The sequence below is a fragment of the Leptodactylus fuscus genome, chromosome 3, assembly GCF_031893055.1.
Source record: "Leptodactylus fuscus isolate aLepFus1 chromosome 3, aLepFus1.hap2, whole genome shotgun sequence".
NCBI lineage: Eukaryota > Metazoa > Chordata > Amphibia > Anura > Leptodactylidae > Leptodactylus > Leptodactylus fuscus.
This window is the reverse complement of record NC_134267.1, coordinates 165,427,304-165,446,386: the sequence shown is the minus strand read 5'-3', so window position 1 is coordinate 165,446,386 and position 19,083 is coordinate 165,427,304. Positions and strand designations below refer to the sequence as shown.

General features: G+C 40.8%; 1 protein-coding gene across 1 annotated transcript in view; it reads right to left on the bottom strand.

Moving 5' to 3' along the window:
- The window catches only part of ZBBX (zinc finger B-box domain containing), a 138,427-nt gene that overhangs the window by 73,330 nt on the left and 46,014 nt on the right, over window positions 1-19,083 (bottom strand). The window contains exons 8-9 of the mRNA XM_075268719.1: window positions 5,859-6,020; window positions 3,086-3,230 (exon numbers count right to left, since the gene is read on the bottom strand). Of these exons, the coding sequence (XP_075124820.1) occupies window positions 3,086-3,230; window positions 5,859-6,020 (307 nt within the window). The remainder of the gene's footprint in view (window positions 1-3,085; window positions 3,231-5,858; window positions 6,021-19,083) is intronic.

Genomic DNA, 19,083 nt, shown 5'->3' with positions numbered 1-19,083 from the left:
ACCTCTGGATGTTTGTGTGGTTACAGATGGGATATTATTAACAGACAGCAGCAGCTTTACTGACTGTGCTCATAGTTTGTTGGTTTTTTGCGTTTTATCTATCTACTTGGTTATATGTATTTGTCCCATACTTGCAATGCAGTGTTCAGTGATCTCCTCCTATATTATGTTCACTTGGGCTTTTCTCAGGTATTTAGATGCAATTGTATAGTTACTCCTGGCAGAATGACAGGACATTATCAGCAATGGATGGGGAAAGGGGGGCAGCTTTCTCCTTAGGCTCCGTTCCCACGAAGTAACGCGCCACTCATTCTGACACGTAAACACGTGTCAGAATGAGGCGCTTCAAAACAGATACCATTGACGTCAATGGGTGCCGGCTTACGCCCGCTACACATTGAAATCAATGGGTTAAAAAGCCTCCCATTGATTTCTATGTGTAGCGCGCGTAAGCCGGCACCCATTGAATTCACTGGGATCTGTTTTGAAGCGCCTCACTCTGACACGTATTTACGTGTCAGAATGAGCGGCGCATTACTCTGTGGGAACAGGGCCTTACTGTAGACTCCCACAGCATTAGACACACATTTACAATGTGTTTCAGCCATAATCTGATTATTAGCAGCAGAAAAACTAATAGCACATCATGTATGAAGGCTTATATAGTCAAAGAACAGACTGCCCAGCAAGACCCTACGCATATTTCAACTTTTTATGAAAACTCAGGTACACTTTCCTATTTCAGAACCGAACACATTTTAGCCACTTTAATGGCTATAACTTTTATTTGTTAGGCTATTAAGATGATATTTGCTAAATATTTTGTGGCCAAAGCAAGATCTTTATCTCACTTTATTAAACAAGTTTTACTTTAGGAATTTTTAGGATAGCATGAATAGCAAAAAACAAAACAAAAAAAATTATTCTAGTTATTCTCTCTAATAATCACACAGTATTACGCTAAGGTAATTTATATACGTGTTTGAGACACTGTAAAGCCCCTCCATTGCAGAGTCTATCACAATTTAATGGAGTCTGTTGAGTGCGGCTGTTCACATGACAGTTCTAGTAATGTGTTGTGATTTCTTTTTCTATTGGAAAGCATGATGCAGATGTGTATGGAACATAAAATAGACTTTTTATCTTTGTTTGCCATTGTCAGGCATTAATTTTGATATATTGCATGTCTAATTTAGAGTAACTGGGTTGGGCCCAGTATATAGTTTCTGACTAATCTTGACATTTTTCCCACCACTGTGTCTCTAATTCATTTGCCAATGCATGTCCGCTTATTCACTGTACCAGAACTATGAAGACTGTAATAAGTGTTTCTAGGACCCATTCTGTCTATATTATACTGTTTATACATTTACATGATCTTTAAGTAATAGCACGTTTATCAACAATTTCATTGGTACAATTGAGACTTTATTCTACTCTTATGCAGCCGTTTTCTTGTCCCCTCTGCTAGACTGACTTTCACTCCGAAAATACTGCTTTATCCGTCATGAGATGGACTTCATATTGCTTGACTCAGTTTACACAAGTCCAGAGAGGGAGAGCAGTAGAAACACAAGTTTAGCTAAATAGGAGCTTTCTATCACAACCAAAGTGTTTTATTCATATCAGTAAAGGTCAGTACTTCTCTATACATATATATATATATATATGGAGCCCTTTTCAACATGCTGCAGAGTGGTATCGTTCAACAAAAGCCATTAAAAGTAATTGAAAAAAAAAAACTAAGTTAAAGACGAATGCAAATGTTAACGCAACTTGGCTGTCAAGTTAAAAAGGGATACAGCTAAATGTCCTGGGGCTGTTTCGGAGACAGTTATAGAGTACTGAGTACAGTATATGACAGCATTTCACTCACCAGCCAAGGAGTACAAACTACAGATAGAGCCTGCAAAGGCAAAACTACTAGAAATTGAAGAATACAAGTCAAATCATGGCTAGAAATAGTTCTATTCCTGATATAGATACACTGTACAACTGATTTATAGTAAGTTGGTTTGAATGTTGGTTAGGCTGCCACCACCATGGAAGATCTACTTTGATGACGCTGGGTTCACACCAGCGTCTGGTCTCCGTTCTGAGGTTTCCGTCTTCTGCAGACAGAAGACGGAAACCTGTCATGCCGAGTCCGGCCGTGAGCACCAGTGAGCGTTTTATGCTCTCCGCGGCAAAACCGTTTTTTTTTAAAACCAGACACAGAGTACTGCATGTCCGACTGTGTCTGGTTAAAAAAACGGTTTCACCGCGGAGAGCATAAAACGCTCACTGGTGCTCACGGCCGGACACTTTTCAAACCCATTCAAATGAATGGGTTTGAAAGATGCCGGCAGGTTTCCGTCTCCTGCCCTGTTTTGTGCAGGAAACGGAAACTTGCAGAACGGAGTCCCGGGCGCAGATGTGAACGAGCCCTTAGACAGGATTTGTATAAACCATGTTCTTCTTTAGACAAGCCAAATTTGCTAGTATTGTTACTGAAAATCTGTGACAATCCTGTGAATTCATGAAGGTTGGTGATTATGTAAACAAGATAAAGGCCAAAGATTTTTGATATGTTTACTAAGATTTCCCTGAGCTCAGTTGGTGAACAAATAGGTAGATCTCTAGAATGGAGAGACATAGCACATCATGGGGTTAAGAGCACATGGGGTCCAAGCATGGGTTTCACCCTAGGGATAGTTCCTTAATTTTAATATATGGTCAACTGAATAGAGCTAGATATGAGTACAGCTAATGCATAGCCAATTTTACAAATAGCAAACTATGACCACTGAAGTTTTACAGAATTATAGCATGGCCTGTAGAGACTTTCTATACCTGATCATATGTAATATTCTGCAATAAATTATACTAAGAGACACAAAAGGAAAATGTCTCATTTTATATTAATTCCATTTTGTTTGTGCAAGAAAATATGTGTCTATTAATACATTTATTGTATTTCAGCTGAGTATTTGATCAGGTCTCTGTTCTCTATCCTCATTTCACTTTATCTATAACTTAAGAAACTTCTGAATATTGTATAAAACAGAAGAAATAGGTACAAAACCAGCAATAATCACTAGATTACCTCCTTTCTTTAAGATAGTGACATGTTGTGATTCATTCTTGGCTTCCTTTCTCCATTCCAACAAAGCTTCATGAAAATATTTTGCTGATTCTTCTTCATTAAAAGTTCCGTTCAGCAGAGATCCACCGCTTTTAGAGATAAAAGACTGTTGGAAAGTTTGTAAAGAATGTTACTTTATATATTGCTGTACAGGATGGTACTCTAACATTACAGTATTCTAAGCAACACAAAAGATCACAGTCTCCAATTTGGTCAATTTCATTACCAATGAAGGGGTATTCTAATATATGCAAAGTATTGAAGGGGATTCCTGGGATGTACATGCTGATGTCCTATCATTGGGGGTCTGACACCTGAGGTACCTCACAGAACAGTTTTGGTGACTGATATACTATTGAGACGGGTGTTGTCTGGGAGCAGCAGACAAAGGGAGTGATTCTGTTTTTTGACACTCTCCATCTATGATTGAAGCTCTGAATCATACCCCCTTGTCTGTTCGTTTCACATCTGACAGCACAGAGACGAAGTAACATATAAGGTACCAAAAATAACTGCACCGAGTACTTGGGTATAGTCGGGCTCTAGATAGAAAAATCCCAACTGCACCAGAATCATTGGAGCAGCTAATATTAAAGGATCCAAAGCACTGGGGTTGGTGGATAAGGTGAAAGGTCCTTTGTAAGGCACAGTGTATTATATCCATATGTGCTGCACGGCAGCACGCAATCTACTGATCCCTGTAAAAGGTTATCTCAGTGTGATGAAAGACTAACTGTAGTGTTCTCAATCGAGATGACTGGTAGGAAATCAAGAAAATACATTTTCTTACATTTCTACTTTGGCAGTTTTAAAGACACTTTGCACCATACATTGTATCTTGTATATCAGATTTTTGCACTTCCTTTTGCTGTCAACACATCTCAATAAAGTGAATAACATCCAATTTTTCTTGTATTTTTATTACCTTGCTAATATTTTCTAATTGTCTGCAACAGCATCAATAAGTGTAAGAACTTAGGGCACTCTATACAGTAGTCATCACTTTACAACATCCATCTACATGTAACGAAAAGGTGGTCTCCATACAATAAGGTTGGCTATACATATAAGATTTCTGCCAAGTTAATCTGCTGATTTTGGTGGAACCAACTTTCCTCTTGACGGCAGATGTTGAAGGTAAGAAAAACAAGGCTATTGGGATTCTACATGCCCAATTTTTATTTGACACAGCGGTGCTACCAAAGGTGCCTGGCAACTCAATACTCCTTTCTCCCTATTGGGGTGGTTGGAAGAACTAGTTGTCGATTGATGGCTATTGAAGTAGTATCTAGGCAACCTAAAACAGTTACCTGCAGAACACACCACAGTACGTTCACACAGCAGAAAGGAAGAGGAATATTCTTCTTCCTTTCCACCTCAAATTCCTCTCCAATTTCTGCTGCGGCATTTACTCACTGATTAGGCCCATTCATCTGAATATAATCAGTGTAGCGACCCACGTCACAGGTCCTGCAGCTGATTTTTTTCAGTGTCCTGCTTCGATCTCTGCCTCCCAATGAATACAACAGAAGGAAGATTTAGGTTGTGGTGGCAATGCATTGTGGTTCTTCCTGCAGTGCTTTAGACAGTAAGTTCGCAGAAGTTTCCTCTGTGGACTTTCTGTTTCAAATATACCTATGGGGAAACCACCTACGTTTCCGTAAGTATAACTGACATGCTGTGATGCCTGCAGTGCGTTTTTTTAACGCAAAGTGGGTATAGGATTCGATAGAATCCAATCCACTTTGCTCTGACTGTAAATTGCTGCAATATTTTCCACCGCGGGCAAATCGCGGTGTTAGCGCCACGTGGGGCTCCAGCCACAGGGTGGAATTGAGCAATTCTTTTGAGGCACAATCTGCCTCAAAATCAGCTCCAAATTCTCCCATGAGAACATACCCTAAGAGGGAGTTCATAGAAAATAAAGACATATGATAATAGTTACACTTTGCAGTGGGAATAAACCTTAAAGGGGCTCTATCATCAGATTTTAGCACTATGAGCCACACATATGCCTGAATAGCCTTTACAAAGGCTATTCAGGCCCTGCTAATTGTTAAATAAGTATGCTCAGTTCCCCTTAGAACCACGCGAGCGAGCGTACTGCGCATGTGCAGTATGGTCGCGCATTTCGATTCACAAGAATGGCGCCAGAAGAAACTAAGATGGAGGCGGGGAATCGAGAGGCCAGGAGGATGTCAGAGACAGAAGACACCAGAAGAGGGCGTGAGCGAAGGATGACGTCGAGCAGTGCACGAATCGCCCACCATGCACGGTAAGTGTGATTTGCATATTCGTATTTAGGGTCTTAGGTTAAAACGGGGGGGGGGGGCTTTTATTTAACGATTAGCGGGGCCTGAATATGCAAATCATACAGCAATTGGAGCTATGGTGTGCCAATCCAAGTGTCTGAAGGACACACACAGTTACACCAGATATTATTACATAAGCAAAAGCACTGATGCCCAATATTAAAACATAACATTTATTTATTCCTATATAAAATACCTTGATCCCTTATAAAATATCCTTGTGTAATGACAACAGATAGCCTTTTAAAGGCTATTCAAGCATATGTGTGTCTCATAGTGCTAAAATCTGATGACAGAGCCCCTTTAAGAATTTTTTCTGATCCACATCATTCTGAATCATGCCCTTCCTGGTTGACACAAGCAAATAAACAAACAATGTATTATTGGTACTTAGCTTCTTCGTAACAAGAACAAATACCAACCTCTTCGCTGGCTCTCTGCGTCTTATTAATGGGCGAATTTCTGGTTGAGTTTGTGCTGGCAATAATCTCTTTGTCTTTTACAAGTTTTCCACTTGGCTCATCAACATTCTGTTCTTTTTTGAAAGCATGTGAAATGTCTAATTTGCCATCTTGAGATTTCTCCTGCAAATATGAAATATTAGAAGTAAACCGAATAACTAAACAATTTCACTGCCGATATAAATGCATGAAATTAGCAACCCACTGGCTCCCAGTATGTTGTGCAGATATTTCCAGTGGACATTTCACTTTTGCCGTACTTCCTATGCATGTTAAATTTCTTGTTGAATTGTCTGCGCTTAGCTAGTTATTTAAAAAATATGCAAATTGGCGTAGAAGAAGTGTACTTAAGGAAACGACTGAAGACGAGCAGAACTGTTTCTTTTCTTCGCAATATTCTCTTCTGCAGCTTGGAGTGCATTTATCTTTTGAAACCACGGTATAAAAGGCACTGTTAAGTCCAGGTTAGGCTCAAATTGGAATGCAATGCACAGCTACATTGGATTTTTGACATATTTTATTTTTATGGCGCTGAGCTTTGCATGTCTTGGCGGTTGTAGTTCAATTAAGTTAAAAACTAAAGCCTGCGCTGCTTCATTTAAAATGCTCTTTTATATGGTATGCAGGTGTATCTTAAGAGGCAGTTACTTATGTAAGACTGCACATTTAAGACGTTCATTTCCATACTAAACAAGACGCATCGCTCTGCCTAATATCAAACTAACCGTAAGTTAAGGGGAAGTGGTAGAAACATTATCTAAAATCTATCAAAAAGGAGACGATTGACTGCGTGCATGGAGAGAAGGGCTTTGATTCCTTGCTGCCAGATTTCTTTTTTTTTCGTCCTCGACTGTCAAGACAGAAATTAATGATCAATGCAGACGGTGTCTCTTAAAGTCGGCGAAAGTTTTCACGAACAAAGAAAACTTATTTTGGCATAAATGGTAATTAATAAGTATGCGTGCTTTGCTTGCGAAGTTGTCATCCTCAACAGGGACCAGACATTTGAGAATTTCAAAGTATACACAAAATCCTATATACCATGGGAGTTTACATAATTTGAACCAAGATTAAGGTCTTGTTATGTCTGTTCCTTGACAACAGTTACAAAATCCATGAAACTTTAGTCATGTTTTGCTACTGTTGATGCAGCATTAAACAGACCAGAAAATTTCTGAATCTCGTCATGTTCTATTTTCCTAACCAGCTTATTCAGAGAAGCTTCAGTGGGGCAGCGTGAGACGTGTTCTGCTTCAACAGATTTACTGTGAGCAGATGATCAGTCATGGACACGGGAAGAATCAATTTTATTGGTGAGACAACCAGGCAATAGAGAACGTATCATTGTCTGCGAGATCAATCTTATTATTGTGGGAACTTTTTTTGGCTTGGTTTGGACATTTCACACTACAGATTTGCTGATTCTGACTGGGAGTTTATGTGCAGTAAATAAGCCTCCATTTATAGCGCTCTCTACACACTATACAAAAGATCATTCAGTGTATGTCGGTGGAACAAAGTTACATTACATATTTATATTCTTTTCAGCTATAAGTATAGGTGCCTTAGGCTTGCTTTGGATGTATTTGCTTCTGTGTGACTGATATTTACCGTGCATGTTGTAAGAAGAAAAAGCAGATCCAATAAATTGGAACAAAACTTTAAGTGCAACAGGATTTCATGAATTATATCTGGGACTACTACTTACCCCCTAGGCGCTGCTAATCTGGCTATTTACGTCGCTCTGATGCCCGATGGTCACGGGAATTAAAGTCAAACACCTGTGATTTAAAGGAGTATTCCCATGTACATAGTTTTTTTTAATTTGTAGATAATTAAAAGTTAAACATTTTTGCAAATATAATAATTAGAGATGAGCGAACAGTGTTCTATCGAACACATGTTCGATCGGATATCAGGGTGTTCGCCATGTTCGAATCGAATCGAACACCACGTGGTAAAGTGCGCCAAAATTCGATTCCCCTCCCACCTTCCCTGGCGCCTTTTTTGCACCAATAACAGCGCAGGGGAGGTGGGACAGGAACTACGACACTGGGGGCATTGAAAAAAATTGGAAAAAGTCATTGGCTGCCGAAATCAGGTGACCTCCATTTTAGACGAATAGTGGATTTCAAATCCGGGTCATATGAGAATGTGAACTTTGTGACTATGAGACAGGGATAGCTGTACAGGCAGGGATAGCTAGGGATAACCTTTATTTAGGGGGGAATGTTATTAAAAATAACTTTTTGGGGCTCTATCGGGTGTGTAATTGTGATTTTTGTGAGATAAACTTTTTCCCATAGGGATGCATTGGCCAGCGCTGATTGGCCGAATTCCGTACTCTGGCCAATCAGTGCTGGCCAATGCATTCTATTAGCTTGATGAAGCAGAGTGTGCACAAGGGTTCAAGCGCACCCTCGGCTCTGATGTAGCAGAGCCGAGGCTGCACAAGGGTTCAAGCGCACCCTCGGCTCTGATGTAGGAGAGCCGAGGGTGCACTTGAACCCTTGTGCACCCTCAGCTCTGCTACATCAGAGCCGAGGGTGCGCTTGAACCCTTGTGCACACTCTGCTTCATCAAGCTAATAGAATGCATTGGCCAGCGCTGATTGGCCAATGTATTCTATTAGCCTGATGAAGTAGAGCTGAATGTGTGTGCTAAGCACACACATTCAGCTCTACTTCATCGGGCTAATAGAATGCATTGGCCAGCGCTGATTGGCCAGAGTACGGAACTCGACCAATCAGCGCTGGCTCTGCTGGAGGAGGCGGAGTCTAAGATCGCTCCACACCAGTCTCCATTCAGGTCCGACCTTAGACTCCGCCTCCTCCGGCAGAGCCAGCGCTGATTGGCCGAATTCCGTACTCTGGCCAATCAGCACTGGCTAATGCATTGTATTGGCTTGATGAAGCAGTGCTGAATGTGTGTGCTTAGCACACACATTCAGCTCTACTTCATCGGGCTAATAGAATGCATTGGCCAATCAGCGCTGGCCAATGCATTCTATTAGCGTGAACTGAGTTTGCACAGGGGTTCTAGTGCACCCTCGGCTCTGCTACATCAGATTGCTACATCTGATGTAGCAGTGCCGAGTGTGCATCAGATGTGTAGTTGAGCAAAACTGACTCAGCACTGCTAAGTCTGCATTCGCATAGGAATGCATTGGCCAGCCTTCGGCCAATCAGCGCTGGCTCTGCCGGAGGAGGCGGAGTCTAAGGTCGGACCTGAATGGAGACTGGTGTGGAGCGATCTTAGACTCCGCCTCCTCCAGCAGAGCCAGCGCTGATTGGCCGAATTCCGTACTCTGGCCAATCAGCACTGGCTAATGCATTGTATTGGCTTGATGAAGCAGTGCTGAATGTGTGTGCTTAGCACACACATTCAGCTCTACTTCATCGGGCTAATAGAATGCATTGGCCAATCAGCGCTGGCCAATGCATTCTATTAGCGTGAACTGAGTTTGCACAGGGGTTCTAGTGCACCCTCGGCTCTGCTACATCAGATTGCTACATCTGATGTAGCAGTGCCGAGTGTGCATCAGATGTGTAGTTGAGCAAAACTGACTCAGCACTGCTAAGTCTGCATTCGCATAGGAATGCATTGGCCAGCCTTCGGCCAATCAGCGCTGGCTCTGCCGGAGGAGGCGGAGTCTAAGGTCGGACCTGAATGGAGACTGGTGTGGAGCTATCTTAGACTCCGCCTCCTCCAGCAGAGCCAGCGCTGATTGGTCGAGTTCCGTACTCTGGCCAATCAGCACTGGCCAATGCATTTCTATGGGGAAAAGTTAGCTTGCGAAAATCGCAAACTGACAGGGATTTCCATGAAATAAAGTGACTTTTATGCCCCCAGACATGCTTCCGCTGCTGTCCCAGTGTCATTCCAGGGTGTTGGTATCATTTCCTGGGGTGTCATAGTGGACTTGGTGACCCTCCAGACACGAATTTGGGTTTCCCCCTTAACGAGTTTATGTTCCCCATAGACTATAATGGGGTTCGAAACCCATTCGAACACTCGAACAGTGAGCGGCTGTTCGAATCGAATTTCGAACCTCGAACATTTTAGTGTTCGCTCATCTCTAATAATAATTAAACATTTTGCAGAGTTTTAAAGATTTTCTCTAAATATCTTGTGGTCACATTCTGTTGTCTTTATCTAGTGGATACCACCATGAATGCAGAAACTTTCTAAGGTCAGAAAATCAGCCATGATTTCTTTATTGTGGCTGGGATATCTCCTCATACATGTAGTGTCCCTGCCTGATAACCTGACTACAATAAGAAAGTCATAGCTGGGTTACTGACAAGTCCCAGACCATAGAAAGTTTCTGCATTAGTCGTCATAACCATTGGCAACCGATCAAGATAACAGACTCTCACCACTAAGAAAGTTAGAGAAAATCCTTAAAATTTTTCTGAATTTTTAATTACTTCTATTTGCAAAAATGTTTAACTTTTAATTATCTACAAATATAGATAGGATTTTATACATGGGAATACCCCTTTAAAGCTGCTCCTGTAGGAGTGATAAGTGCTGGAATCTCTATGCTGAAGATACTGTCCCACAGTAAAGCTTTTATCATCACTTTTATCAACAAAATCTAACCCTTTACAGTGATCATAGTCCTCTGCCTGCCCCCACCATCACCTACTTCCAGGATATTTGCTCTTTCTCAGCAGGGAGCCTAGCTAGAGATAACACCAGCAGTTTACAGCCCTCTACTATACAAAATTACTGGTTAACTTACACATGGACAAGGTGTCCGGAAAATAAGCCATGATGGATATAAAAAAAACATGGTGAAAATAGTTGAACATTGGGGCATCAATGACGCTTGGTCCTGAAAAGGGTTACTCTGTTTAGGTTCTTTATGCTGAAATACAAAACTGTACTTAAATCTCCAAAATTCATGCATAAAGTGATCATCTTATTGGTGCGTACACTGGTGGTGGAATTAACTTGTTTAAAAAGGTTCTCTCATACAGAATGATCCTTATGCCTTAATAAAAATTATGAAAGTCATGAAAAGAATTTGCATTAAATGTTAGTGTTACGTTCACATCTACGTTGGGTTTGCCCATTCTTCTGCTCCGTTGCAGGATGGTCAGTCTAATGACAGACACAACCGGATTCTAAAAGACTCCACTGATGGACTCCTTTGAAATTGCCAGACAGAAAAAAAGTCAGACTTGCGAGACTGGGATTTCTGGCGAATCTGAACTGGACAATACAACGTAACTTGTTATTTCAATATTTTTAGAAGACAATTATGAATAAAAATGAATCCAATATTCAGTGCTGATGATCAGGACACATTCCAGTAAGTAAAGAAAATATCTTTCATTTGCTGACAAGTGAGTAATAATAACAGACAGTATTTCCCTAGGAGTCCATTTCCTTCGTGCACACTAAGAGACCGAGTTTCATGGCCAAGACTCTATCAAGTGAATCTGCACTAACACTTCAGTCAGTAAATGCAACTTTTCTTTAAGGAAGTGGCTAATATTGTTAGGGAAGTCTGTGGATGCCAATTTTAGTCTCATCTGACTTACGGTCTTTTTCAGTTTGGTGAACTCAGAAAAATGCCCATATGTATATGTGAAGCAAGTTGCCTGAAATTTACAGTGTACATTCTAGCCACTATCCCTTCTAGGAATTTACCTTGACTATAAACCGCTGGGGCCTAGTCTTGGCTAGGAATTTTACTTGTCAAACCTGGAAACCAACCCAGAATTCAGTTTGGCCCACCAGCAGACTGCCCCACACTTACTACTGGAGGTCACAGGGTATCCATGGGGACCCAGCATGCAACAATACTCCAAAGTCTTGTCAACCTCAAAGTCATAAGTTGCTGTGGACATGCCACTCTTCCAGGTGTACACATGGATGATAAGGCATTTCCGATGTGCAAAAGCAACATCTTGCTATCACGTAAGAACCCATAGCTTTGCCCTAGATAGTAGTGCACCACCATACTTTGGGTACATCCCAACTTCCACCCACCATTGGTGACCCTTCAGGTCTCTCTCTTGCTCATCCCAGTAAAGGCAGGTATTGAAGACATGTACCCATGCAGACTCCTCCACTTAATCCTAGTTCCTGGGAGTCATATTCTCTGTAGCTGGAAAAAAGCAAGGAGGCTTCCTGACCATTCTCCATTGTGGGTCACACACTACATTGATCTTTTGGATCTTGCCAACTACGAAAATTTTTAAACAGGCACTGGCAAGCAGTCATCAGCACCGGGATGGTGGCAGTATGACAGCTCCGCTGTGTCTGATACCACTCCTCCCAAAGGCCAATGTACTGCTGGATCTAGTCTAGCTTCTTCTGAGCTGGCAACCAGACACTGACCCCAGCAAGTCATCCAAAGTCACCCACAGACGATGAAGGACATAGACACTCCACTCTTACTTAAGACCTCAATGAGGTAGCTGTTAAATGTACAAAGGATATAGACACATACAGTACAGAACAAAACACACCTTATCATTCAAAGAGTTTTCTGTATTTTCATGACTATGAAAATTGTAGATTCACACTGAAGGCATCAAAACTATGAAATAACACATGTAATTATATACCTAACAAAAAAGTGTGAAACAACTGAAAATATGTCTTATATTCGAGGTTCTTCAAAGTAGTCACCTTTTGCTTTGATTACTGCTTTGCACACTCTTGGCATTCTCTTGATGAGCTTCAAGAGGTAGTCACCGGAAATAGTTTTCACTTCACAGGTGTGCCCTGTCAGGTTTAATAAACGGGATTTCTTGCCTTATAAATGGGGTTAGGACCATCAGTTGTGTTGTGCAGAAGTCAGGTGGATACACAGCTGATAGTCCTACTGAACAGACTGTTAGAATTTGTTTTATGGCAAGAAAAAAGCAGCTAAGTAAAGAAAAACGAGTGGCTATCATTACTTTAAGAAATGAAGGTCAGTCAGTCCGAAAAATTGGGAAAACTTTGAAAGTGTCCCCAAGTGCAGTTACAAAAACCATCAAGCGCTACAAAGAAACTGGCTGACATGAGGACCACCCCAGGAAAGGAAGACCAAGAGTCACCTCTGCTGCAGAGGATAAGTTCATCTGAGTCACCAGCCTCAGAAATCGCAGGTTAATAGCAGCTCAGATTAGAGACGAGGTCAATGCCACACAGAGTTCTAGCAGCAGACACATCTCTACAACTGTTAAGAAGAGACTTTGTGCAGCAGGCCTTCATGGTAAAATAGCCGCTAGAAAACCACTGCTAAGGACAGGCAACAAACAGAAGAGACCTGTTTGGGCTAAAGAACACAAGGAATGGACATTAGACCAGTGGAAATCTGTGCATTGTTCTGATGAGTCCAAATGTGAGATCTTTGGTTCCAACCTCCGTGTTTTTGTGCAACGCGGAAAAGGTGAACGGATGGACTCTACATGCCTGGTTCCCACCGTGAAGCATGGAGGAGGAGGTGTGATGGTCTGGGGGTGCTTTGCTGGTGACACTGTTGCGGATTTATTCAAAATTGAAGGCATACTGAACCAACATGGCTACCACAGCATCTTGCAGCGGCATGCTATTCCGTCCGGTTTGCGTTTAGTTGGACCACCATTTATTTTTCAATAGGACAATGACCCCAAACACACCTCCAGGTTGTGTAAGGGCTATTTGGCCAAGAAGGAGAGTGATGGGGTGCTACGCTAGATGAACTGGCCTCCACAGTCACCAGACTTGAACCCAATCGAGATGGTTTGGGGTGAGCTCGACCGCAGAGTGAAGGCAAAAGGGCCACCAAGTGCTAAGCATCTCTGGGAACTCCTTCAAGACTATTGAAAGACTATTTCCGGTGACTACCTCTTGAAGCTCATCAAGAGAATGCCAAGAGTGTGCAAAGCAGGAATCAAAGCAAAAGGTGGCTACTTTGAAGAACCTAGAATATAAGACATTTTCAGTTGTTTCACACTATTTTGTTAAGTATATAATTTCACATGTGTTAATTCATAGTTTTGATGCCTTCAGTGTGAATCTACAATTTTCATAGTCATGAAAATACAGAAAACTCTTTGAATGAGAAGGTGTGTCCAAACTTTTGGTCTGTACTGTACCTGCTATTAAACTCAATTATAAGATAAGCCCAGTTCATAAGACCAGCAACAAGTAGAAAACCCAACCTTTTACTCACGGGTGTCCATATGCATTTGGTTTTTATAGCTGAAAGAGTTAAAGTGGTCTACATTCCAAGTTGTCTTCTGCTCTTACAAGCAGCATTTTAAGTTGACTCACTGCAGTATGGGAACAAGCTGTCTGTCAACAGTAAGTTCATTATAAACCTTATCACAGTACCTTGTAGTGCTTTGTACCAAAATCAGCGCGCATTTACTCCATGTGAATGGACCCTAAGTGACATTACCATCGAATACAGTATACAGTTCCATGCAAGTCATACACAACACATGCAAGTAATTTACAACACATGATATAACAATGTAAAAATACATCTTTTGCATACCTATATGCTGTGATAATCCTTCCTGAGCAATATGCCAAAAGTTTGAGGCGTGTGTTCACATTTCCTTATATCTGATATGCTACTTAATGTGGTGGAGAAAAGACCTCTTTAAGGCCGTGACCGCATGTGGCGTAAACACTGCAGTTTGCCCACAGCAGAAATGCCGTAGTTTTTTACAGTCACAGCAAAGTGGATGAGATTTTAGTGACTCTCACCCCCACTTTACAGTAAAATATGCGCAGTGGACAAGCTGCGATCTCCAAAACCCATATATCTACGGAAACGCCGGAGGTTTCCCTCAAGGTATAACTGAAGCGAACTTACTGTGCAAATCACTGCCTGAAGTACTGTGATGCGCTACCGCTGCAATTTTTCCTGCAGTGCATTTTTGCCACATGGGGCCTTAGCCTAAAAGTTATTTGTTAGTTTTTATTTTTGCATATTCTTATCACATTTTTTATTTATTTATTTAAATCCTGGAAACCCCTTTGTGTTTTGCTCTAGAATAGAAGAGTGATGTCACAAACCAGGTCCTAGAGCTGTAGCTGTGCAGCATGGCATACGCCCGCTGGGCAGAAGAAATAACGCAGCTCACAGCTGTATAAAGTGCACTATACCTACATCATACAATACTTTTTAGCATTACTCATGCCACCACTTGGTAAACATTCATGAACCAGAATCTATACAAGATATGAAAATAAAATTAAAAAAAACATATTAGTTACACTGTAAAAACTGTGTGCCCATGCATTTGAATACAGAATATACAATGTGGCTGGCCCTCTTCTGTTTGGGCGCTGTGCTTTATCCAATACCACACTTCTTATTCCTGAGTAACTGGCTTACAGTTACGGACCTGTGGCTTTGCTAGATGGACTCTGCTTACAATGCAATGTGGCTGCTGATCCTCACAACTCCATTACACACTCCTCTAGAGAAGGCAGTTTGCATCTTATTGATACCAAATAAAGAGGAGTAATGCTGACTACTCCAAAGGAAAAGAAACCGCTTGTAAGACAGTATTTAGCAGGATTTTCTGTAGTGATAAAATTCTCTTCGTGACACAGCGGTGGAATTAAAAGGAGTTCAGTTAAATGGACATTTTTAGATAAATTGTCCCATTACGGTCTGCTTTCTGAGGCTCCAATTAGGAGTCCTGACAGCGGCAGCAACCAATTCCTTTTCTATCATAAAAATAACTTTTCCAAAGTGTTGGCACAGACAGTCTTTCTCAACTGGGTCATACACTTCCGAAAACAACATAAATGAACCTCTGCAAGAAATTCCAACATCATACCAGAATCAGTTTAGGATTTAGCTAAATCTAAGCATTAAGCCAGCATATTAACAGGAAAGCTTCTTTAAGACTCACTTTGGATTAACTTTTCTTAGTTTAATTAGAACAATTTTAAAAGAATGCAATTGACTCTAAATTTATTTTTAATCCATTCATTAGAATAAGAAACACTTTTCCTTGTATGTATCTTACTTGCTACATTGTAGCTAGATGCATCTCGTCACTTTAATTAAATGGATTGGAAATCACTGTATCGTGTGTCTGGATAATAGTGGAAATAGCTTTTGGATTATTATAACACTGTAATATTGCAGGCCTGGAAAAGTCTGGAAAAGTATACCTACAATTATGTTCTCCTCTATTAACGCTAATGGCCTCAACACACCGGAGAAACGATCCTCCCTACTTCGTTTTCCTCCACCTCTCAGACATTCCTCTCCGGACCTATCACCGATCAGACAAATCGTTAATGTTGTTAGGGCATGTATCCCGGCTTTGGAAGTTGACCAACCCGCCCTCTCTCTCTGTCATTGGCTCCGCAAAGTTGAGGACATTCAAAGTATGGAAGATCTCACGGCGTCTCTCCGGGACGCTAGGGAGGTTTTCATGGAGGCCTGGACGCCCTGGATCCTTTTCCAGGGGTCTCGGCCCTACAGAGATGTTATGGGCTGAGGCCTTGTGGTCATTTGGCTTTCCGGTTGCCGGGGGTTGGAGTCCCCCGCCTTCTCTCTTCCTCCCTCCCTTTTTTTTTCCTCTCTCCCCTCTCTTTCTTTTTTCTTCTTTCTTCTCTTTGCTCGACGATATCAGGGTATCTTATTGGCCATCTACTTTTATGCTGCCTTGTATTGGTTTTGACTTCTCTATACTGTTTCTGTTAAAGCCTCATTGCGGGTCTTTGAGCCCGTCTGTTTTATTGTTATGCAATGTTTTTGTTGTATGCCTGTTTGCTGGTATTTAGTTATAAATAAAGAATTTTTTTTTAAAAAAAAAAAGATGTGCATTTCTTATTCATAGTTGGATGTTATAAAAAAAGAAGGAATTTATGATCCATGTAAGGGACTATTCACATGGTGGAAAATGGTGAGGAATTTGGTGTGGAATTTCAGTCTCTCATTTAAGGAACCCTTTAAGGAACCCAAAAGTTAGAAAAAGGAACCCATTGAAGTCAATGGGAGGCTTTTTTTCAGCGCTGAAATTCCACACCAAATTCCTCACCATTTTCCTCCATGTGAATGGACCCTAATGCACTGGTTAATTACAAGGGCACATGACACAAAAACAAAAGATAAAGTTATTTCTTAATTCTTAACACTATAACCCCACGTTGCGAATAAGTGGCAAAAAACTTCATGTATTACAGTACCTGCAAAGTGGATAAATTCTGGCTAATCCCATCCACGCATTGCAGAAAAAAATCAGCTGCGGAAATGTTGCAATTTAAAAAAAAACATGATCTCAATTATACCTACAGAAACGCTGGCGGTGTTTGTATTGGTATAATAGGGAAAGTCCACAGAGGAAAACTCTGCAGATTTTCTGGTAAAAGCACATGGAAAAAACTTTCCGACACGGTCTTTGCTGGAGCACTTTTTGGCTTGTTACATGGGGCCTAAGCCCGCTACAGTTATCTAGAAAACTGAGGATTAACCACTTTCAGGATCAAAGCCACTTCTTTTTTCAAATTTTACTCCCCAAAAGTTATTTACTTGTTTATTTTTTCTTTGACATAGCCATATGAGGGCTTGCTTATTCTTATACCTGACTCTGATGTTAACTCCGTTAAATAGATGTCTCATACACCCTCTGTCTTTCCAGTATTAGTCCCTTTATTGTATTTCATGTGCATCAAAATCCATTCTGAAGACCCATTCCAGTTCACCAACAAACAAGTGACTAGTGGGGGCTCTGAGTAAGATCCAGGTGTGTACTATCCATTTTCTCATCACCACAAACAATATGAGATAAATGGGTTTATGATGCTTAGAGACAATTTCAATCCCCTTTTGCACCAATATAAAAATGGGAACCTGCTGTTCTGTTTTGAAAGGTAGGATTTCATAACCAGGTTAACCACTAGGGGTACAGTAATCTAATGCCTAATTTTGCACCCCTCTCCATACCCTGTATTGGGTCAGTAATAATGGATTCCTCATAACCTCTTCTGGCAGTTTTGGAATAGGAATGTGTAGTAATTCAGGCAGAGCCCTATCCTCCTTTAAATAAGCAGAATAGATTGATGCAGCAGCCAGTTCAGTGCCATTCTATACTGAGACACCAGACAATAATATTCTAGATTTGGAAAATAATTCTGACTCTTTGTTTTAAATTTAAATAATTACGCTTACTGTAGAATCCCTTTAAGGTCAACATTTAGGTCATTTAATTTAATTCGGGTCAACATAATTTAATCAGCATCTTTAGAGGGCTGGATCCCTAACTATCTGAGCGACTCATTTGCCCATCTGAAAGCTAATTCAATATGACCTAAGATTTGGTCTAAAGCCTGCTATGTTATAAAAATGTTGGCATATTTCAGTTAGACAAGGGATAGTCTTTTACGAGTTAGACGCTGCCAGTTGTCTGAAAACACCATTAATTTAACCACCTACTGCTACTCCATGATATTGAGGGGAGTGTAAAATAGGTCTCAAAAAGAAGTTGCACACCAAATTAAATATAAGGAAAACGTTTGTTTTTGTACCGTGTTAGCCAGTGGGTATGAAATATAAAAAAAAAACAAAAAAAAACTTGAGAGTCTTCATTAGTTGATACCTTTTTTAATGGCTAACTCATAATGATGTCAGATTACAAGCTTTCAAAGCTCTCGGCTTCTTCCTCAGGTAAATTTAAAAACAATTTCTGAAGGCTGTATATTTATGTACAAAGGGACACATAGGAATAGAATTTTAGGTGGGAGGGTGTAAGGTTATTGGTTATTCCTCAGTTCCCAAGGTTCTTATCAGTTCAAAGAGTGGTCTTTTATGGCTGCTTCAGTTCAGTGATTTCTGTAAGGGGCCATAAACCCATATGACATATTCAACCCCTACTGGAGTGTCTGAAACAGTGTCATGAGCTTGTACTCCTAAATCCTTCTGTCTTTTTTAGATTTGAAACTTCCTCTTAAAACCAAAATTTTCATGCCCACCTAAAATTGTATTCCTATGTGTCCCTCTGTACATAAATATGCATCCTTCAGAAATTGTTTTTAAGTTTACATGAGGAAGAAGCCGAGAGCTTCAAAAGCTTGTAATCTGTCATCATTATTAGTTAGCCATTAAAAAAGGTATCAACTACTGAAGACTCAAGTTTTTTGTTTTTTTATATTTCATACCAAATTAAATAGTAAGGGTGACAGCGGCCAGCTTGGTTTCACCTCTATTGACCTGGAACGGAGAAGG